Source organism: Petaurus breviceps, unplaced genomic scaffold (assembly GCF_028583685.1).
Source record: "Petaurus breviceps papuanus isolate PSGF00001 unplaced genomic scaffold, PetGlider_PUasm1.0 38, whole genome shotgun sequence".
NCBI lineage: Eukaryota > Metazoa > Chordata > Mammalia > Diprotodontia > Petauridae > Petaurus > Petaurus breviceps.
Window position 1 is genome coordinate 51,737,340 of NW_027186304.1, and position 19,114 is coordinate 51,756,453.

A 19,114-nucleotide genomic window follows, 5' to 3' on the forward strand; every position below is an offset into this window, starting at 1 on the left:
TCCTTCCTTCCTTCCTTCCTTCCTTCCTTCCTTCCTTCCTTCCTTCCTTCCTTCTCTATCTTGCCCAGGCCAGAAGTACACCAGTCATTCAAAGGCCTTATCATATTACTACTCAGCATGAGATCTTTGACTTACTCCATCTCTAACCTGGGTCAGTTTGCACCTCCCTTAGCTTGGTCTCACCATGTTGGTAACCAGGTGTGGACACCTTCCTTGCTGCAGCTCAGAAATTCAGAACTCAATCCCCTTAGCCACTCTGGTAGCAGGAAATACAGACGTTCTCCAATAGGCCCAGCACAAATGGTCTCTTTTCAGATTCTAATCTTAACTTTACTAGATATTCAAAGAATTTTGGTAAGTCAAACACCATCTTATCGATGGATTAAAACAAACCAATAAATAAAATGTTTTTTGTATGAAGAAATGGTAAGGGTTTGCTGCCAAGGTGAGGTTCTTGAGATTAGATAAACTAGATATTCAGGGGATTCAACAGTTGATCCAGTCTTCTTTCAAACTTTCATGCTGCTGACAGCTAGCTAAGAGAGAAAATAACTATTTCAAGGTGAAGTGAGAAAACTGGTAGAGAAAATCTGCTCAAGGTAAACCAGAGTTATAATGGAGTAGAGTGGCCCTGGAATATAAAGATAAAGGTTGAATGTATCTTATTGTGAATTTATTTAGACAAAATGGATTCTGATTGTTGTAAGACATTCACAAAACAAAGATGGTAGGGGTTCATTATAATTCATTGTTACATAGTTCCATTGAAACATTTTTTTGAATACAGCCTTACATACAAAAGTCTCATCAAATATGGTTACCTTGAAACCTTAGTAATCCCATCCCATGTAACCACATTAAAAAAAGAATTGGGCTGTATATTATCAGAGACATTTAAGGGTCAAGTGATATGTCTCTTCTTATAGTGACATTCAAGGTCATTTTGGATATAAAACACATATAACTGTATGGAATGCCTTTCTAAAAAGAAGCATTTCAGTCAGCCTAAAAGAGTCAAGGAATCCAAGATCTGGAGGATTAGGTCAGGAATTACATTAGTTATATTGAATTACTTCATGTGTTTGAAGGCAGTAGGAGACATTCATTACACTGAATCATGAAACATGACTCCTTTCTATTAATTGCCATTCATATATTGAAAGCACATTCATTTCTTAAATACATTCACAGGTATGAGTTTGATTAGGTGATAGAATGGATTCAGCCACCAACCAGAATGTACCAAAGCATCTATTATCTGTAATAGTTGAGTAAGAAGGGAAGCCTAGGATAGCATTTCCTACAAAACAAACACCAAAAAGACTAAGCATTTTTCACGAATGGAAATCTATATGACAACATTCAAGATTCAAACATTAAAAATGAACTGAAATTTACTTACAAAGTCATATTGAAAAATAAGAATTGTAATCATGGCTGTGTTTGGAATTTGAAATCATTGTTTCTGTTTTTGTACTTTTTGGACTGAATTTGTGATTTCATTGGTACAAGGAATTCTTAACAAGGAAACTTGCCTTATCAATGGATATCAGACACCTGCTCTGAATCTTATAGTCCTAGTTCTCTGACGGTGAGTTTCCTAGAGTCACAATGCTATGTCAGAAATGGGACTTGAACTCTTGAACCCTTCCTGACTCCTAGGATAGTCCTCTGTCTACTACCCATGGCTGTCTCTTGTGTTAGTGGGTCCAGAATAGGTAGCTGCTATATGTCTGTCTTAGTCATCTCCATTCAGTTGACAAAATCCAGGCAATTCCAAGCTTGTGAATGGGCATTTTCATTTTCACACAGGAAGGGAGATTTCTGCTTCCTGGGCAAGAGAAAAGCTGCCTCCTAGGACCCTTATCTTGTATAGCATGAGTCCAGTGAAGCTCAACTCATCTTCCAGGATAGGTTCCCAGAGAAACTTTTTTTATTTTGAAGGACTTGGAGGAAGACAAAACTGAAAGTAAGCACCATGAGGTCACATCACTTGAAAATGCCTGACCTTTACACTGTAGCTAGCTCTAGAAGAAAGAATCTAGAAAGTTAATGAAACCTCCTTTTCTTTCCTTATTCAGTGACTAAGGACAGTGCAGTATTCCCCAGAGATCTTCAAGTATCTTAAAGATACATGAAGAATTAAATTTATTGTGCAGTGGAGAGGTGGCTTTTAGGAAGACTGCATCATAAAACCCAAGTCAATACTGCACAGTAAAAACATTTACTTTTGTTGGATACTCCAGATACAGCTGAAATGGACATGTCTCTTCAGTCCACCTTCTCCCATATTTTAGGACCAACTATATCTATTAAATAAAGTAAGGATGTAATCAGATACTTTGCATTTGTTTTACTTATCTTTGGAGGTAGCTTTTTTTTTTCTTTTTTCTATCACAGTTCCAATGAAGCATTAATCCCTTTGCTAATCATTGTAACTAACTAGAATGGAGGTTATCATCTATCTACTGTCTTTGCTACTTCCTACTTCTGTGAACTTGGCTAAGTCATGTAGGCACTTTAGGCTGATTTCCACTTCTGTAAAGTCAGAGGGTTAGGTTAGACCAGAAACTAGTCATTAGATGATCTCTAAGGTCCTGTCCAGCCCTGAATCCTATGATTTACATTTGTCTTTACAGGTATGTAAATAGTTCACCAATTGGCTTTGCTCTAAGTTCTCAATAAATAGTATTTTATAAGCAGGAAAAATTGATTGAGTTGTGATCTCAATGACAAAAGTGGGATGAGAGCCCACTTTTCTCTACCATTGTGTGTATATACACACATATATGCATATATATGTACATACATACATGTATATGTATATATATAGACAGATCTATGTATAGAAACATAGATATCTGTCTGTGTACACACACATACACATACACACATAGTAATCTTAGGTCTTTCTTAAACATAGAAAAACTTTCTTTGATCTATCATGACCCCATGGGCTATCACCCTGTGACTCTCTTCTCCACTCAGTGTTAAACCACAAAGAAAGTGTATAAACACAGTCTTTACTTTCTTACAGTTCAGCTCACTCACTCTTCATTTATAATCTGGCTTCCATTCCTCCTATTTTATTAAAACTATTCTCTACACTGTATTTTAAATGTCCCTTTCTTATTCCTCATCGGATTTGACCTTTTTGTGGTATGATATTGCTAACTGCCTCTCCTGGACACTCTCTCTTCCCTTGGCTCCAGGATGCTTTCCTTGTTCTCTTCTTTCCTGCCTTGCCATTCCTCAATCTCTTTTGCTGGGTTCATCTTCCTCCTTCTGACCTTTGAGGAGAAAGGTCACTTAAGGGTCTATCTTCATCTCTACCTCTCTTCTCTCTATTCTCTTGCTGGACAATCTCATTTCTTCTCATGTCTTATTATCATCTTTTGGCTGATACTCAAAAATCCATACAATCAGCCAAATATTCCCATTGACCTCTAGTCCTGCCTTTCCAACTGCTTACTGGACATACACATACACATGTAGCACTGGAACCTCAAATTCAACTCATCCACAGCTATTCTCATCTCTCTTCAAAAGCTTTCCTTCCTTCCAACTTCCCTATTTCTATTAAGGATTTGTTTGCTTTAGGTTATTCACATTGCCTCTACCCACATTCAGAGCCTTATGGCTTCAAATATGGATCTTAGTTTTCTCTTCTTTGTGTACTCGGCACATATTTGGCACTTAGTAAATGTTAGCTGACTGATTAGCTGAACTTCCTGCCTCCATGCTTCCCCCTTGTTCAATCCCTCTGACAAAACAATCTTCCTAAGCACAGGCCTGCCCATGTCACTCTCTTGTTCAGAAATCTTTAGCAACTCCTTACTGCCTCTTGGATAAAATATGGATTCTTCAGCTTAAGGATCTTTGTAATCTGCCTCCAACATACCTTTAAAGTCTTATTTCACGCTGCTCCCCTTCACCAATTCCATATTCCAGCCAAACTGGCCTTCTAGCTGTCCCCTGATTTTCCTATTCTTTTCAACTTCTGTGCATTCTTCTAGGTTATCCTTCATGTGTAGAATGTAGCCCATCTACATTCTCACTGATTAGAATTCTTTTCTTTAAAAAATCAGGTCAAGTACACCTCCTCTATAAAACTACCCTATCACCCACAGAGATAAAAGCGATTTCTCCCCATCTCAGTTTCTGTAGCTAGCACTTTTAGTTCCTTCCTTTTTCCTTTTTTTCCCTATATTTGTCTTATCCCCCTTTATGAACACTTTTAGTGCAGAGATAATTTTATTTTTCATCTTAGTGATACTCAGGCCTAACTCTCTGTCTCTGACATAGTAGGCATTCTATAAGTATTTGCCAAATTGAATTGGAGTTACATACATATGCATATAGTCAGATATAACTATACATATGTGTGTAAAGATCTTTTTCATGTTCCCAAATCTATTAAAAGTGAGCAATTGATTTAAAAATGTAAAGGTTGAAAAAATGAACAAAAGATGCAAAATTTTTAAAAGTAAAATTCTTGGAATGGATATAGTATCTAGATATTAAGAAACTAAGTAACAGAAAATGGATGCATAATTCACAAACCCTTCAATAATACAGATCAATACCTAGACAAAGAAGAAATATGATTTACATTTACACAGAGCCTTGTGACTTCTCAAAACAAGTCTGTGAAGTATATTATTTCTGTTATAAATAAGAGAGGAAACTGAAGATCTGAAAGATTTAGGGACTTACATAAGGTCATGTAGCCAATATGGAGCAGAGTTTGGGCTTGAAGCCAGTTCTTTGGTCACCATATCCATTATTGTTCTACTTCACCATGATTTCATGAATACAGGGCACTGCTATAAGACCCCCACATCAAATTACTTCTATTCCTTGCTAGCTATTGCATTAGACTTATACTCTAGATCTTACCACAAGTTTTGAGGTCTGCAGATTCTAATTATTTTTAACCTGTAAACTATGTTTGAGGATTTGTCAATACATGGTTCAGCTTATATATTGATTATCTGTTTTGCAATATCCCAAAATCTGTGTAGACCCTAAAAAACTCCAAGTTGCCTTCCAAGGTCCCTTCTCAGCTTTTTACCATATTGGCCTGTTATATATTAAATTAGTTTTATTATTGTAGAAGTTCAATTATAATTCATTACTCATTCTGAAACCTTATGTGTACAGACTTCTGAAAGGCATTATGTAAAAGTTCATCCAGGAGGGAGACTGTTTTGAGAAAGACATGGCTGGTCTAGGCTAACCTAAATATGAAAAAATAAAATTATAAATAAGAATTTGGATGCAAAGAGTTTAAGGAAGAATGCAGTCATATTGAATTCATTATTCAATAAAACTCATGTAAGAAATGAGCTTAGTAAAAATAGAATGTATAGTTTATTAGAAATGGTGATAAAACAAATCATTATATATTCCATGTCTTTTTAAAACATATTTTTGAAATGTCTTAACATACTTAAGGATTTTTTTGGCAAGTACTTCATTCTTTATTTGAGTTATTCTAACATATTTATGAACACAATTAAAGGCATTTTAGATTAGAGAATGCATATAATCTTCACTGATTACCAGTTATACCTATCATATAAATTCTCTCATTGTGCTGAGTTTGTAGCTTTGGGGAACTTCCTAGGACAAAGGTGTCAAATCACTGCTATCCCCTCCCTCTAGCTCATAACAGTTAGAATACAGTTGATTTCAGTGGGTGTGTAGAATAGGGTTGGGGTGTGTGGGAGAGATCCTCCCCACATATCAACAGCACTCGCTTCTAAGGGCTGTAGCTCCTGAGCCAGTTGGACTAGGGAGAGTCTGGTTGAGCCAGCAAGCTCACCCCACTGCTTGCCTAGGGTACTCCTAGGCAACACTACTCTCCTTCACGGCTTTTAGCTAAATGTACTTCCAATCAGATGATGTATGCACTTCCGCAAGGTCTCTCCCCTCCCTTCCCCCTGCAATAGCCCAACATTTTTCTCTCCCCTTAATGCTTTTGCTTCACTGGGTTCCTGCAACAAAACTAAACTCCAGAATGACTCCCCTCATTTCTATTAACTGTCCCCTTACTATTTCAGTTAGTTCAAAGTCTCTCAAGAACTGTTCCTAGGGGCGGCCAGGTGGCTCAGCAAGTAAGAGCACCAGCTCCAGTGTCAGGATGACCTGGGGATCAAATCTGGGCTCAGATACTCAGCACCACACCCAGAAATAACTGGCCGTGTAACCTTGAGCAAGTTACTTAACCCTGATTGCTTAAAAAAAAAAAAGAACTGTTACTTAGGGAGTATAATGCAAGTCCCAATTTCATGACAATTCACAAGCTGACATCCCCATCCCTGGAATGTCCTTCTTTACCTCTGCCTTACAGAATCTCTAGCCATCTTTAAAGCTCAGTTCATGTGCTGTTTTCTACAGGAGATCTTTCTTCATTCATTCACTAGTGTTCCCTCCATTACATTGTATTTACATAGATAAACACACACACACACACACACACCCCACCAGTTCATGCTCTAAAGGAGTCGACATTCCATAAGGGGAAGAATTATATACATATGGGTATATGTTTGTGTGTATATATACATATGTAATATATAATAGTATATATATATTATATCACATATTAATAGATCATAACAATAGAAAACATTAATATGATCAATACAGCAGTATAATTACAAATGTAATTATGTAACATGATGTTATAAACTTAGAATAATATAACACAAGGTAATATATGTAAGTTTTATATTATACTAAATATATAAAATAAAAAATATGCATACAGACATATATTGCTTCCCTTAATAGAATGTAGATTCCTTTAGGGTAGGGACTGCTTTTTTTTTGTCTTTCTCCTCCTAGGGTTTATCACAGTGCCAAGTGTACAGAATGCTTGGAAAGTCACTGATGCACTGTTTAGAGCTACATTCCATCTCACAATTCAAAATTCTCTGCATACTCAATAATTCCAATTGATGAAATGTGATCTTTGTGTGAGCTCCTTGAGGGTATAGATGACACAGGCCATATACTGAATCCTATTGGATGCCACAGAGGGACCTTTGACACAACTAACTGATGTATATGGTTTAGAATCAAGTGGCAGAATACACATTAACAACGGGACTCTGAACTCCTTTAGAAAGCTTAATGCAACAACAGAAGTGACCCCCATGGCTCAATATCAGAGCCCTAGAGTAACAGAGGACTGGTTTCTTGCTTTCTTGTCATCACAGCTGCATAATTTGAATGAATCTTCCTCTTATATGCTGATTAAAACTCAACAATATCTCTCATATCCATCCCTTTCTTTCTATAGTTCCACGACTACCATTCCAGTTCATTTCAGGCACTCGTCACTCGGCTGGAACAAAAGGCTCATAGCTTGTCTATTTGCCTCCAGCTTCTCCTTTTTCCAATCCATCCTTCACCAAATTTTAAAAAGAACTTTTATAAAGGATAGACCAAGTCTGATTATTTTTCTGCTCAAAAAGCTTCAGGATTTCTGTCGCTTATGGGATAAAATACAAACTCCTGAGCCTGAAAATCAAGACTATTCAAAATCTGGCTTTAACCTACCTATTCCATCTTATTAAACATTGCTTTCTTTTGTGCATTGTATATTCCTCTGTACTGAGCTACTTTTCACTTTTCTGATCTTTTCTTGTTCTCTCCAACTCTGCTACCTTAATGTAGAGCATTTCCTTACATTTACATCTATTGATATTTTTCTCTTTCTTCAATGTTCAGCTCAAGTTTCTCCTTTTGTATTTAATCTTTTTGATTTTTCTACCTAGAAGTAATCTCTTCCTCTTCAAATTTTGTTTGTTATTTTAGTAAATGCCTTGGCTTTGAACTACTTGGGTCTATAGCCTGACTATTATGGGAAAGCATACTAATGGGGACACATGAACTATAGAAAGTAGACACCCACTCTTTCCCTGGAACCTGAGAGTTAGCACTATTAGCAACTCTCCTCTTGGGTTGAGGAGGGCAATTAAAAAAATACCAGTTTAAGTATCTCTGAGGTGGTGTTACACTTCCTTATAGTAACCCTATGGAGGAAGTAATATAAAAAATATTATCCCCTTTTGACAGCTGAAGAAATAATACTTCAAAATGTTATGTGACTTTTGGTCAATCAACTAATGTTATGATTCAAAATCATGTCTCCTAAATCCAGTTTCAGTGCACTAAATTTATTTCATTCTACTAGATTAGATGCTCCTTTTGGGTAAACACGATGCACTTTTTCATCTTCATATCTGGAGTGTGGAGTATAGATGTTTTAATGATTTTTGCTTTAGAATCCATTAGGAGTATTGTTAGAACACTCATATATAGTTTCCCTCATGACTTTAATTTTTTTGTATAACTCAGAAATTTTAGAGTAATGATTTTCATCATTAAGCAAAAATATAAACATATTTAGCCTATCGAAACACTGTCAAGCTGCTATTAATTTTGTTTATAACTGTTGGAATGAAAAATCCAGAGAATATATTCTTTTATATTTAAATTTAAATTCTGGTTCTCTCACATTCACTTTTTTCTCTGTATAGGTAGCTCCCAGGGATGACACAATATCGTTTAATACCAGGAATTGCCTTGCACCTTACGGTCTTAAGAGAGGTTATGTGACCTCCCCAGTATAACACAACTAGAATGTGGAAGAGCCATAACCTGAACCCTCCAGGTCTTCCTAACTCCCAGGCTAACTCTCCACACTTAACATCGTATTATTTCTCATGTGGTAGTTTTAAGATTGATGAGTCTTCACATTTATACCTCTTACTTTTTAATCTAAAACATTACATTTTTAGACACAAGAAAAATTAAATCATTTTAGAAACGTCTATCTACCTTTTTTGGTGAATTTCAAATTAAATTTTGCCCTCTTTTGCCCTTACACAGAAAGCAGTTAGAATGCGTGTAAAAGTTGTGGGATAACATGAAAGGAACACAGTGTTTTTTTGTATTGCTTCTAAAATTGCAGGGAAAAATTCCATATCTCCCTCTATGGGGATACCCTCAATACTTCCTTAGCCAATAGCATCTGTCTAGCCCCTTGCTCTCCTTCCAGGGTGAATTTAGGGTTTATACATAACTGGGAGCAATTTCAAAGGATCTGTGAAATTGAATGAGGAAAACTGCATTTTTATTTCAATATAATGAATTTCCTTTGAAATTCTATATAGTTTATTTTATGTATTTAAAAACATTATTATTCTAAGAACTCTTTAGCCTTTACCAGATTGCTAGAAGAGTCTATTACACACAAAAAAGGATTAAGAACTCCTGTAAGAAATCTTATGTATGTTTCAATACTGTTTTCACTCAAAATCTTGGCGTGGCTTATTAACCCCAGTTAATGGTCTAGATTCTTATCTTCCTTCATCTAGTTTATGACCAAGAATACACATTTATCTTATTTCATGCTAGTATCTCATTGTCAATGGGTTCCAAGTCGTCTATGTCTTACATCTTCAAGAAATGACTACAGAGGCTACAATAGTCCATGAGATGATGAGGGCCTGCACTAGAGTGAGGGCACTCAGTGCACATCCCGCCCCAGCCCTCCCCGCTCTCTATCCACCGCCTCATGGTAGAGATACCTTCATCAGCATCTCAGGATGGCCAACAGGGAACCTGCTTAAGAACTGAGCCGGTAGCTACAGCAGAAAATTTAGAAGCAGTATGTTGCTGATCTGAAGCAGATACTCATTCAGTGGGTTACCACACAGTGCCCCAAGGATGTCAGGCAGCCCCAGCCTGGGCAAAAGAATTTCCAAAAGTGGCTCCAGGATGGCACGGGACTGTGAGAGCTCATCAGTGTACTATTCCTTGAAGACCATTGTCTGGTAAGGAAAATCCAGGCTTTGGGAATGACCTTCAAACAGATTTCTCAGTTCCTACAGGCAGCAGAGCACTAAGGTATCAATGCCATCAACATCTTCCAAACTATGGACCTCTGGGAAGGAAAGAATACGGCACGTGTGCAGTGAACACTGATGAACATGGGAGGACTGGAAGTGGCTTGGGGTGATGGGTTCTTCTCTGGAGATTCTAAATGGTTCCCTAAGAAGTCCCAGGAGAAATCCTGGAATTTCAAAGATGACCAGCTGCAGGAGGAGAAGAATGTCATCGGGCTGCAAATGAGCACCAACTGCAGGGCCTCTCAGGCAAGCATGCGACACCAGCACCACTCTTACCCTCTCTGGAATGGTTAATTTATTTCTTATAGTGACATTCCTAGGGAGCCCATGGAACTCTTAAGCCCCTTCTGTTTTCAGCTCTTCCTCTTCCCCCTCCCCTACTCCCTCTCCAATGGTGGCACCGATTCCCCAATTTTGCCTACAGGTGCTGAGTCAGTGCTTTCTCAGTAACGCATTCCTGTCCCCCAAATCAGCCAAAGTGGACCAACCTCCCATCTTCCCTTTTCCTGGACCAAAACGGGGGGGGGGTACCTGACCCCTTCAATGTTCCTATTCATTTTCCCAACCTCTCATTTGGGAATTTTGACCCATACAGCCATTCTTTAGGCCAGGATTCAAGGCACTACCCTGAAAGGAGCTGAACATGGGACCAATTTCTCTTCCACAAGGTTGTTATTCCTGCTCCTCACACCCCATTCTTGCTACTTGGGGACTTAATTATAGGGAAGAGCCTATGATGGCTGTTGTCCTGGACACAGTTGGACTTTGAAAGCCACACATCTGGGTAGGCCTTGCCTTGGCAGGGGCCTCTTTTTTCCTTGGTCCCTCCCTTCTTGGCATTCCCTTCCATCTGTTCCCCTCTTTATCCAGTAGCTTGAGACAGGGTTGGGGGTGGAAGGAATATCCGGGGAGGTGGGCTGGCCTTGCCTTCTCTTCTCTGTCCTTTTCTTCCTCAAAAGACCCACTGAAAGTCTGAGACTTGAGGAATGTGAGTTTGCTGATAAGAATAAATATTCTCAGTCTTTGTAAAAAAAATGACTATAGATCAGCCAGAGTTTTCAGCAATCAGCTGAATTCAGAAATTCTGTCATATAAAACTGGGCTCTATCTATGACCCTTGGATGTTGATTATTACTTATGTGTATGAATGTAGTTCTACCTTTCCATATGACATCAGCTGAACTGATATTTAGGGACTTTAACATTATCTGCTTCTTTCTTGATTCTATCCTGTATTACGGTCCAAGGTCATGCTGTACTTTAACCAGTAAATGCAATTTATTCACATATAAAAAAACAACAACAATAACATGCCATTTCTTGATTATACACAAATGTTTGAAATGCTTAGGAAAGGTTTAATTTGTTAATGCAAATAGTTTTTCATATATTTTTCAAAACTACCAGTTTTTGCTAAGATTTTCCCATTTAAAATACCATAAATTAAGTGTTACATATTATAGGATTATGAAAAGACATCCTTAGCTTAGTCAGTCCTGTGCTGGTTAGAGCATCAACATATTATACTTTGTCCAAATTGCTGCCCAGAAAACAAGGGTAATGTTGGAAAATAAGAAGATGCATTAGAATATGAGATACTTCTGATTCTCAATTTCTTTCCAAAATCAACTCCCTTCTTTTCCTTGTGTTCCTGAGGCACTACTCTTTGCAACCTAAGAGCAAGTAGTCTGGACAAAAACTTAATAATCTTGCCCTTGGAGACATCTCCTTTAGTTCTTAATGCAGTCCAGAGACACATGACTTTCCTCTCTAATCTCTGCTGAATGACATTTCAAAACATATTTCTGTCACCACAAAAGGGACACAGTTTTCTAAGGTATGTAGTCATTTAACATTAGTAATATTTATTATTTCCCCAACTATAAGGGAAAACAAGCCAAAAGAACCCCAATCTCATAATAACAGGATTATCAATATTTTTTTATTTTAATAGGAACCTTTAATAGAAAACAGTAATTTGTTTACAATACATTCTACACTCTATCATCGAACACAAAATTGTTCTTTGAAACTGAAAGTGAAGCAAATGTTAAGTATAATTTTAAAATATAGATGTAATATGAGTTAAATGAGTCTTCATTTCCCATAGAACAAAGTGAATGGAAGTGACAGCAGATTTTGGGATTGTCATAAGAGTACATACACCATGTTTCCTGGCAGTGCATTACAAGCACGTAAGCAAACCATGAAGAAAAGGCTTCTGATAATGATTTGTCCACTGTTTAATAAGCCTAATTGCTCATAAATCCATTAAAATCTCATGGTCAGCTGTCTATTTAAAATGATAAAGTTTAGCTTATCATGGAATCACCAGGCATCTCCACAGACAATCTAATGACAGCCTTGGTTTTTAAAATAAAATGTCACAAGCCAGTTCCTGTGGAACCCATACCAGACTTTTCACATATTAAACTCCACAGAGTACAGAGTGTGGCCTACACCTCATATCAACCACTTAAGATTTAAGTATCTGTTAGGCTCTTTTTAAAATTAAAAAGTTAATATAAATGATCAGATTACACTTCAACAATATTAATTTTACTTATAAACCATCTCCTTAGCTAAAACTATTGTCTTATGTATGATGGTTTAAAATGAGGACATAGTGGCGGCCAGGTGGCTCAGCGAGTAAGAGCACCGGCCCCAGAGTCAGGATAACCTGGGATCGAATCTGGGCTCAGATATTTAGTACCACACCCAGAAATAACTGGCCGTGTAAACTTGAGCAAGTTACTTAACCCCAATTGCTTTAAATAAAATAAAATGAAATGAAGACATAAAAAAGATTATAGAAAAATTAATGGTCCCATTACATCCTCAGTAGTCTAGGCAGGAAAAGACACATACACACAACACTCACACCTCTTTCTGCATTAAAAAATATTAATAAAAAAGAACCAAAAGGCCTATTATATAGTTACACATGTAATTATTTTTAGTTGAGTAAGTTATAGTGATAACAGACAGTTTCTACTGCCATTGCTCCCCCACTATAGGGTTGTGTAAATAGAAGATGAATTGTAGAGGAATTGAGTTTTTTATCCATAAAATTCCTTTTAACTTGACAAGTAAGGCTAATTGGTCTGAGCCTAGGACAGAATGCATATTATAATCTTGGCTCTGATCTAGATTTGTTGAGTAACTTTCATTTCTCTTCTTCAGGCCCCTCACCTTTGAATTGGGGCTAGTTATACTGACCTACATTGCATAGCTACTATGTAAAGCAATATTGATTAAAGTCAAGTGTACACATATCAGACTAATATTTTAGGAAAGAATTTATATATATACCAGATTATTTTAAAAAAATGTGAGGCCCTCTTCTGCCCTATAAAGCATATCATCATAGTATCATGTGCTGTTAGTATGGCATATCATAGAGATTGTTACTTACTACATGTGGGGTCTTGGGCAAGTCACTCAGTTAGGGCCTCCATTTTCTCATCTGTAAAATGAACTAGATGGCCTCTCAGGACCCTTCCAGTTCTAAAACCTATTATCCTTATAGTAGACTATCAATGGACCATATTCAATAATTTCACAACCATTTTTTTCTACCTTCATCATTTTTGTTAATATCCTGGGGAGGAAATAATATGAAGATGGGGGAAGATTTGGGCTAAAAAATAATAGGGCAAATTGTAATTATGAAGTAGGCTAAGAGATTTTTGGCAAATTTTAAGGCAAAGCAAACCCAGTATGAATGGAAGTCAGAAGACCTTAAATATGCCCCTGATTGACTAGAAGGTGTAAAATTACTAAATTTCAGAACAATAGAATTTTGGATACAGCCCTTGGAACTCAAAGGAATTAGAATCGAGATGAATTAAAGGAAGGCTATTTTACACAGAGGGTAGCTAACTTTGTGATTCAGTACCCTAACAGGTTGTACAGTCAGAAGATGAAAATAGATTCAAGTATCAAGGATCCATAGTAGGCTATGGAAAAATTGTGATGTTTAGGAAGTCTCTAACCTTTTGGTGCTACGGAAAGCAGCTAATGTGCTTGCTTCCTAAATATCTCTAGGTGACATGATCAGAGACAAAAATCTTACTTAGATCTTCTATTAGTCTGATGTCTAATACTTCTATTTTCTCATATGTCCTTATGCCATTGTGTCCTTGAATAAGTCATTTAACATTTTTGCGCTTCAATGTCCCCAATCAGGGATCACCTTGACTCTTTTATTTAAAAAATTCCCTATTTAATATTACTGTTTTCATAAAAATAGTTTATTTAGCATCAGGGGTTTTCACTTCTAGGGAAAAAAAAATCTTCTATATTTACTTAGTCAAATTTTGTAGTGTTTGTTTTGAGAATTATGTGAGAATTACCCTACAATTGCATAATGATTTTTGCCATTTTGAGGAATAGCTAGAGAAAAAGCACATTTATAGGAATATGTATTTGGGAGACATCTGTATATTCTCTCTTCTCTCTCCAATTTCGAACAGACGCCACCCCCAACTGGACATACATACACAATCTGTAATAAGAACTCACCACTACTAGAAGCATCATTCAGATTTAGCAGTCCTCCTCCTAACCCTCTGTAACTATGGTAACTGTAGGTCCCGTTTCCATTGATATACAACACCTCCTGTGTGCTAGAAACAGCTGATGTTGAATAAGTGACCTGGGCCGCCTCTTGTTTATACTGTTTGTCAGCTGAAGCAGACTCGTCCTGAAAAGACAATGTTTCATTATAGGGTGTCAAATCATTGTTATATTTTACTTGGAACAGGACTTTTCTTATTGTTATCTACATTTCTGCAAGTGTTGCTACTGGAAAGGGAAAAAAAAAGGGCATATTCAACCTGAATTCTTGTTTTTGAATGGCCTCCTGCCAAGGAGCCAACAATGTGAAATATCGATCTGAGAATGGTGACACAGCACTTTATTCTTTCCAGACAAACTTAAAATAACAATAAAAGAAGAAGACAGAAAAGAACAGCTCTTCCAAATCATCTCTTGAAGTCTTTGTTAAGTGTTGCATTAGTACTTGGAGAATTGGCTACAAATCTTTTTGCCCCAGAGACCCTGTCAAGTCATAGAGAAATGAAATGGCAAAACTGGCAATAAACTTGACATCTTTTCTGATAAAGAAACTGAGACTGAGTGAATTTCCCACATTGCCATGGAAATGCAAAAGGCCCTAATCTGTAGGGCATATCTGACTTTATTTGACTCCTGCATGTGGTAGCTTTTTTGCCTCTAACTTGCTTTATGACTGCAGAGACAATATAAAACAAATCACTGGTGAATTGTGATGAGCTTTTTTAGTCATAATCTGAAGAATTTTGCAGCTCATTAACTTTATGGCACATGTTTAACAGAACAAGCAACTTTAAAACTCATTTTTGTGGCCCCAAATGCTTAGAGAGTAAACATGAAATAATGCAGCTCTGTGAAGGCAGAGATATTGTCACATTGGGAATGACCCCCAATCTTTCATAGGACAAAAGTATATCCATAATACATAGTACTATAGAATTCCGTTTGTACTATTCCTTGATCCTGACCTGTGAAAGACGGAACATTTCTAGTCTGTCTCTGTTATTCTCACCCTGAGATGTCTTCCTGGGAACCAGGATTTATGGTTAAAGTGGGACACTTTTTTAGAATACCAAAATGAGATTCTGAAATTAAAAAGGGAAATATTTCAAAGGCAAATATATTACAAAACTGTTCAACTGATAGATTCAGTCCTTAGCTTTTGAGTTCCATAAAAGTGAATTCTCTCCTTAAGGGTCTTTACCTGGAGTCAAAAGGATGGCCAGTTATTAGAATTCAAGGAGTCTATGAATTTGGATAGGAAAAAATTACATCTTTATTTTCACTAATTTCTAACTGAAATTTAGCATTTCCTTAAATTATGAATAGAGGTAACAAATACTGTTTTGAGAAGGGATCCATAGGCTTCAGCAGACTGCCAACAAGGACCACAACCAAAAAAAAAACCCCACAAGATTCCCTGGTCTTGGGGAACAACGCTTTCAACTGGCAATGGGAATAGCATGCTCTGACCAAGGAATCCTGGTATCACTTCCCGGCAACTCTAACATTATTATTAGAAATATCTGGTAGCACAGTGGATAGAGTGTTGTGCCTAGAGTCAGGAAAACCTGAGTTCAAATCCAGCTTCAGATACTTCCTAACTGTGTGACCTTGGGCAAGTCACTTAACCCTTGTTTCCTCAATTATAAAATTAGGCTATAATAGCTCCCAGGGTTGTTGTGAGGATCAAATGATATAATATTTGTAAAAGTGCTTAGTTAGCATAGTGTTTGGCACTATAAAAATGCTTATTCCCTTCCTTCTCTTTCCTCATCCAGTGTTGAGGTTAGATCCTTAATGGAGATCTCAAGCTCTATGATAGTTCCCACTCACCATATCTCTATTGATGCAGCCTGAGATTTTCATTGTCTAAAGAAAATGCAGAGTGGCATAGAGTACATAGTGCCAGTACTGGAATGACAAGCTCATCGTGCCTGTCTGTTCATGGTCAAATAACTCCATTTTGCTAAGACTTCTTTTCCTCATCTTTAAAACTGGTATCACCATATACCTTACATCACCGAGTCGTTATTGGGAAAATGTTTTATAAGTGGAAAGAACATTAGACTTGGGAGTCTGTATATGAATTCATGTCCTGAGTCTTCCCATTTTGATGACCCTGAGTAAGCTGGCTGACCTCTGTGTTCCTGTTTCTTTCTTTCTTTTTTTTTTTTTTAAAGCAATTGGGGTTAAGTAACTTGTTTTTTTAAGTAACAAGTTTACACGGCCAGTTATTTCTGGGTGCAGTGCTAAGTATCTGAGCCCGGATTTGAACCCCAGGTCATCCTGACACTGGAGCCGGTGCTCTTACTCGCTGAGCCACCTGGCCGCCCCTATGTGTTCCTGTTTCTTTAAAATGAGAAGGTTAGGCTGCATGGCTTGTAATATCTCTTCCAAATCTACAGTTCTCTGACTCATTAAATTTAATGTGACAGATCAGAGACTCCATTTGGAAAAAAGAATATGTGTATGTGTGAGTGTGTGTGTGTGTGTATACATATATATATATATGTTTCTATTAGAAGTAAGGAGACATGTGATGTATAATCTACATATCATTTCCTTAATGTGCTGCATTCCTGTTGATGGTAGAGAGAGTTGTGTAATCTAAGGAGTTTCACCATTATGTTCCTGGGAGTACTGGGCTCCTGGTTAAGTTTCCTATGGTAAATAGGCTTGAAGGGAGGATTCAGACTGAGAGCAGTTCAATTTTAAAACCAGTGAAAACTGCTACAGCTGGCATCAATGGCACAGAACCCAGCATCCGCTGGCAGCTGTAGTCAACTTGATTATAAATGATAGCTTTACCTGCCATGATGGCAATAAACCTGGCCAACCAGATGGGCTGGTACCCCATATGTCACCTGCCACAATAGCTTAGTGTCAATTTCTAGAATCAAATACTGGAAGAGAGTATGGGGAAGATTCTGACAGGTTTCCCTCACTTGATTCTTCTCCTCTGTGAAGCTGTTTTGGACTCTTTTCACAACAAAAGAGATATCCACAGAGGAGCAGTTCAGTCCATGCACATGATCTCCATTTCCTATGCCACTACAGAGGAGTAGCCAATGAGCTCTTGAAGAGAATTATGAGTGGGATAAATTTCAAAGCAATTCTAAGGTCCTAAGGGACTGCTTGTGAACATCATCTTCACCTTCGTGCGTAGACCTACAGCTACAAGATCTTCTTTTTAAACAATGACCATTTATGATAGGGAGACTTTTGGTGTCTAATATTAGGAAACTGGCTACTCTCTGGAAATACATCAGAACCATTTCTTTTGGTCGAGAAAAGAAAGCAAGTCATACTCATAAAATGTACTCACTGGAAGAGTGACTTCTTAATGAGTTAAAATTTAGGCTAGATTTTCACCAGTAAATAGTCTCTTGAATTCTTTGTACAGTAGAATTAATCTCTGTTATTAAGTTTGCTATTTTTTTGAGATTTGCCTCTGGCCTTTTATTATTAAGTATTGCTCCAAACACAACAGTAACAACACTGAACAGTCAGATAATTAATACCATTAATAACCAAAACAGGCCTTGTAGGCATTCATTTGTATTCAAACACAGATTTGCATTATTGATGTTACTGGAAGCAGTTAAGGTCCACTATATGTTTCATTATACACCATATGAAATTCTAACAAAGAAAGAAGCTGTCATGTCCCTTAGCCAGAGCCTTAATATAAATTTAATTTATTTTTATCTTGGAAGATCATTATTATCAGTTATAGAGGAGAATCACTTTTCCCCCCCTTTAATGACAGAAAAAAATTAATATCCCTAGGACTCAAGTTTTAGCTTGGCCAGCAAGTTTCAACAATCATTAGTTTCCATTGTTCCCTGACCTGATGTTTTTGTTTCTTGAATTGGTGTGAAGATTATTTTCAAAAGAGTTTGACATTGCACCTTATGGATACAAACTTCAAGGCTCACCAGCACAGGGACTTTTCATTCATCTGAACAAAAAACACAAACATACACACACACACACACACACACACACATGACTTCCTTTCTGATTCAATTTTTTTACCATGAAAAATAAAGAGCAGCCATAAAAAAGACAAAAATATGAATGATGCTGGCTACCAAGACACAATCAACTGGAAAACACACTGAATGTTTCTGTTTAGAAGAATCATTGACTAAAAAAAGACATGATGTACTAAATAAACTTAAGGTGACGTCTATAGTTACATTTTAGACAAACTATTCAATATCATTTTGATATATGTCAAAGGAAAAAAAAACTTGTTTCCTGCTTTAATGCATGAGTGAAGATGTGTAAGAGCATGGGTGATTATTTATACAGGAGTCTGACTGAGAATGGGTTGGGTTGGTCCAGGACACTCCACTGCTCTCATTGTTCTCTACTCAGTTAAGAGGCAGTGCCCAGAGGGAGAATTGGCTTGGCAGTCCAGCTTTGGCTCCCAAGTCACATATTGTCATTTTCTATGTTATAATACATTCCTCAGAAATCTCCAAATAAAGTGTTATATAGAGAAGAATCTCATCCACTCCATTCTGATCTTTCAAGAAATATGTTTATTGTTGTTTCTGTTTTTAAACCAAAGTATGACAAATGTTCCACAAGTATTGCCTCCT

General features: G+C 37.1%; 1 protein-coding gene and 1 pseudogene across 2 annotated transcripts in view; one reads left to right on the forward strand and one right to left on the reverse strand.

Moving 5' to 3' along the window:
• NOL4 (nucleolar protein 4) overlaps positions 1–19,114 on the reverse strand; it is a 482,864-nt gene that overhangs the window by 11,686 nt on the left and 452,064 nt on the right. For both annotated transcript variants that reach the window (XM_069099880.1, XM_069099881.1), the window contains one exon: positions 14,451–14,631. In XM_069099880.1, coding sequence (XP_068955981.1) covers positions 14,451–14,631 — 181 coding nt within the window. The remainder of the gene's footprint in view (positions 1–14,450; positions 14,632–19,114) is intronic.
• Positions 9,624–10,283, forward strand: LOC138170503 (transgelin-2 pseudogene; annotated as a pseudogene).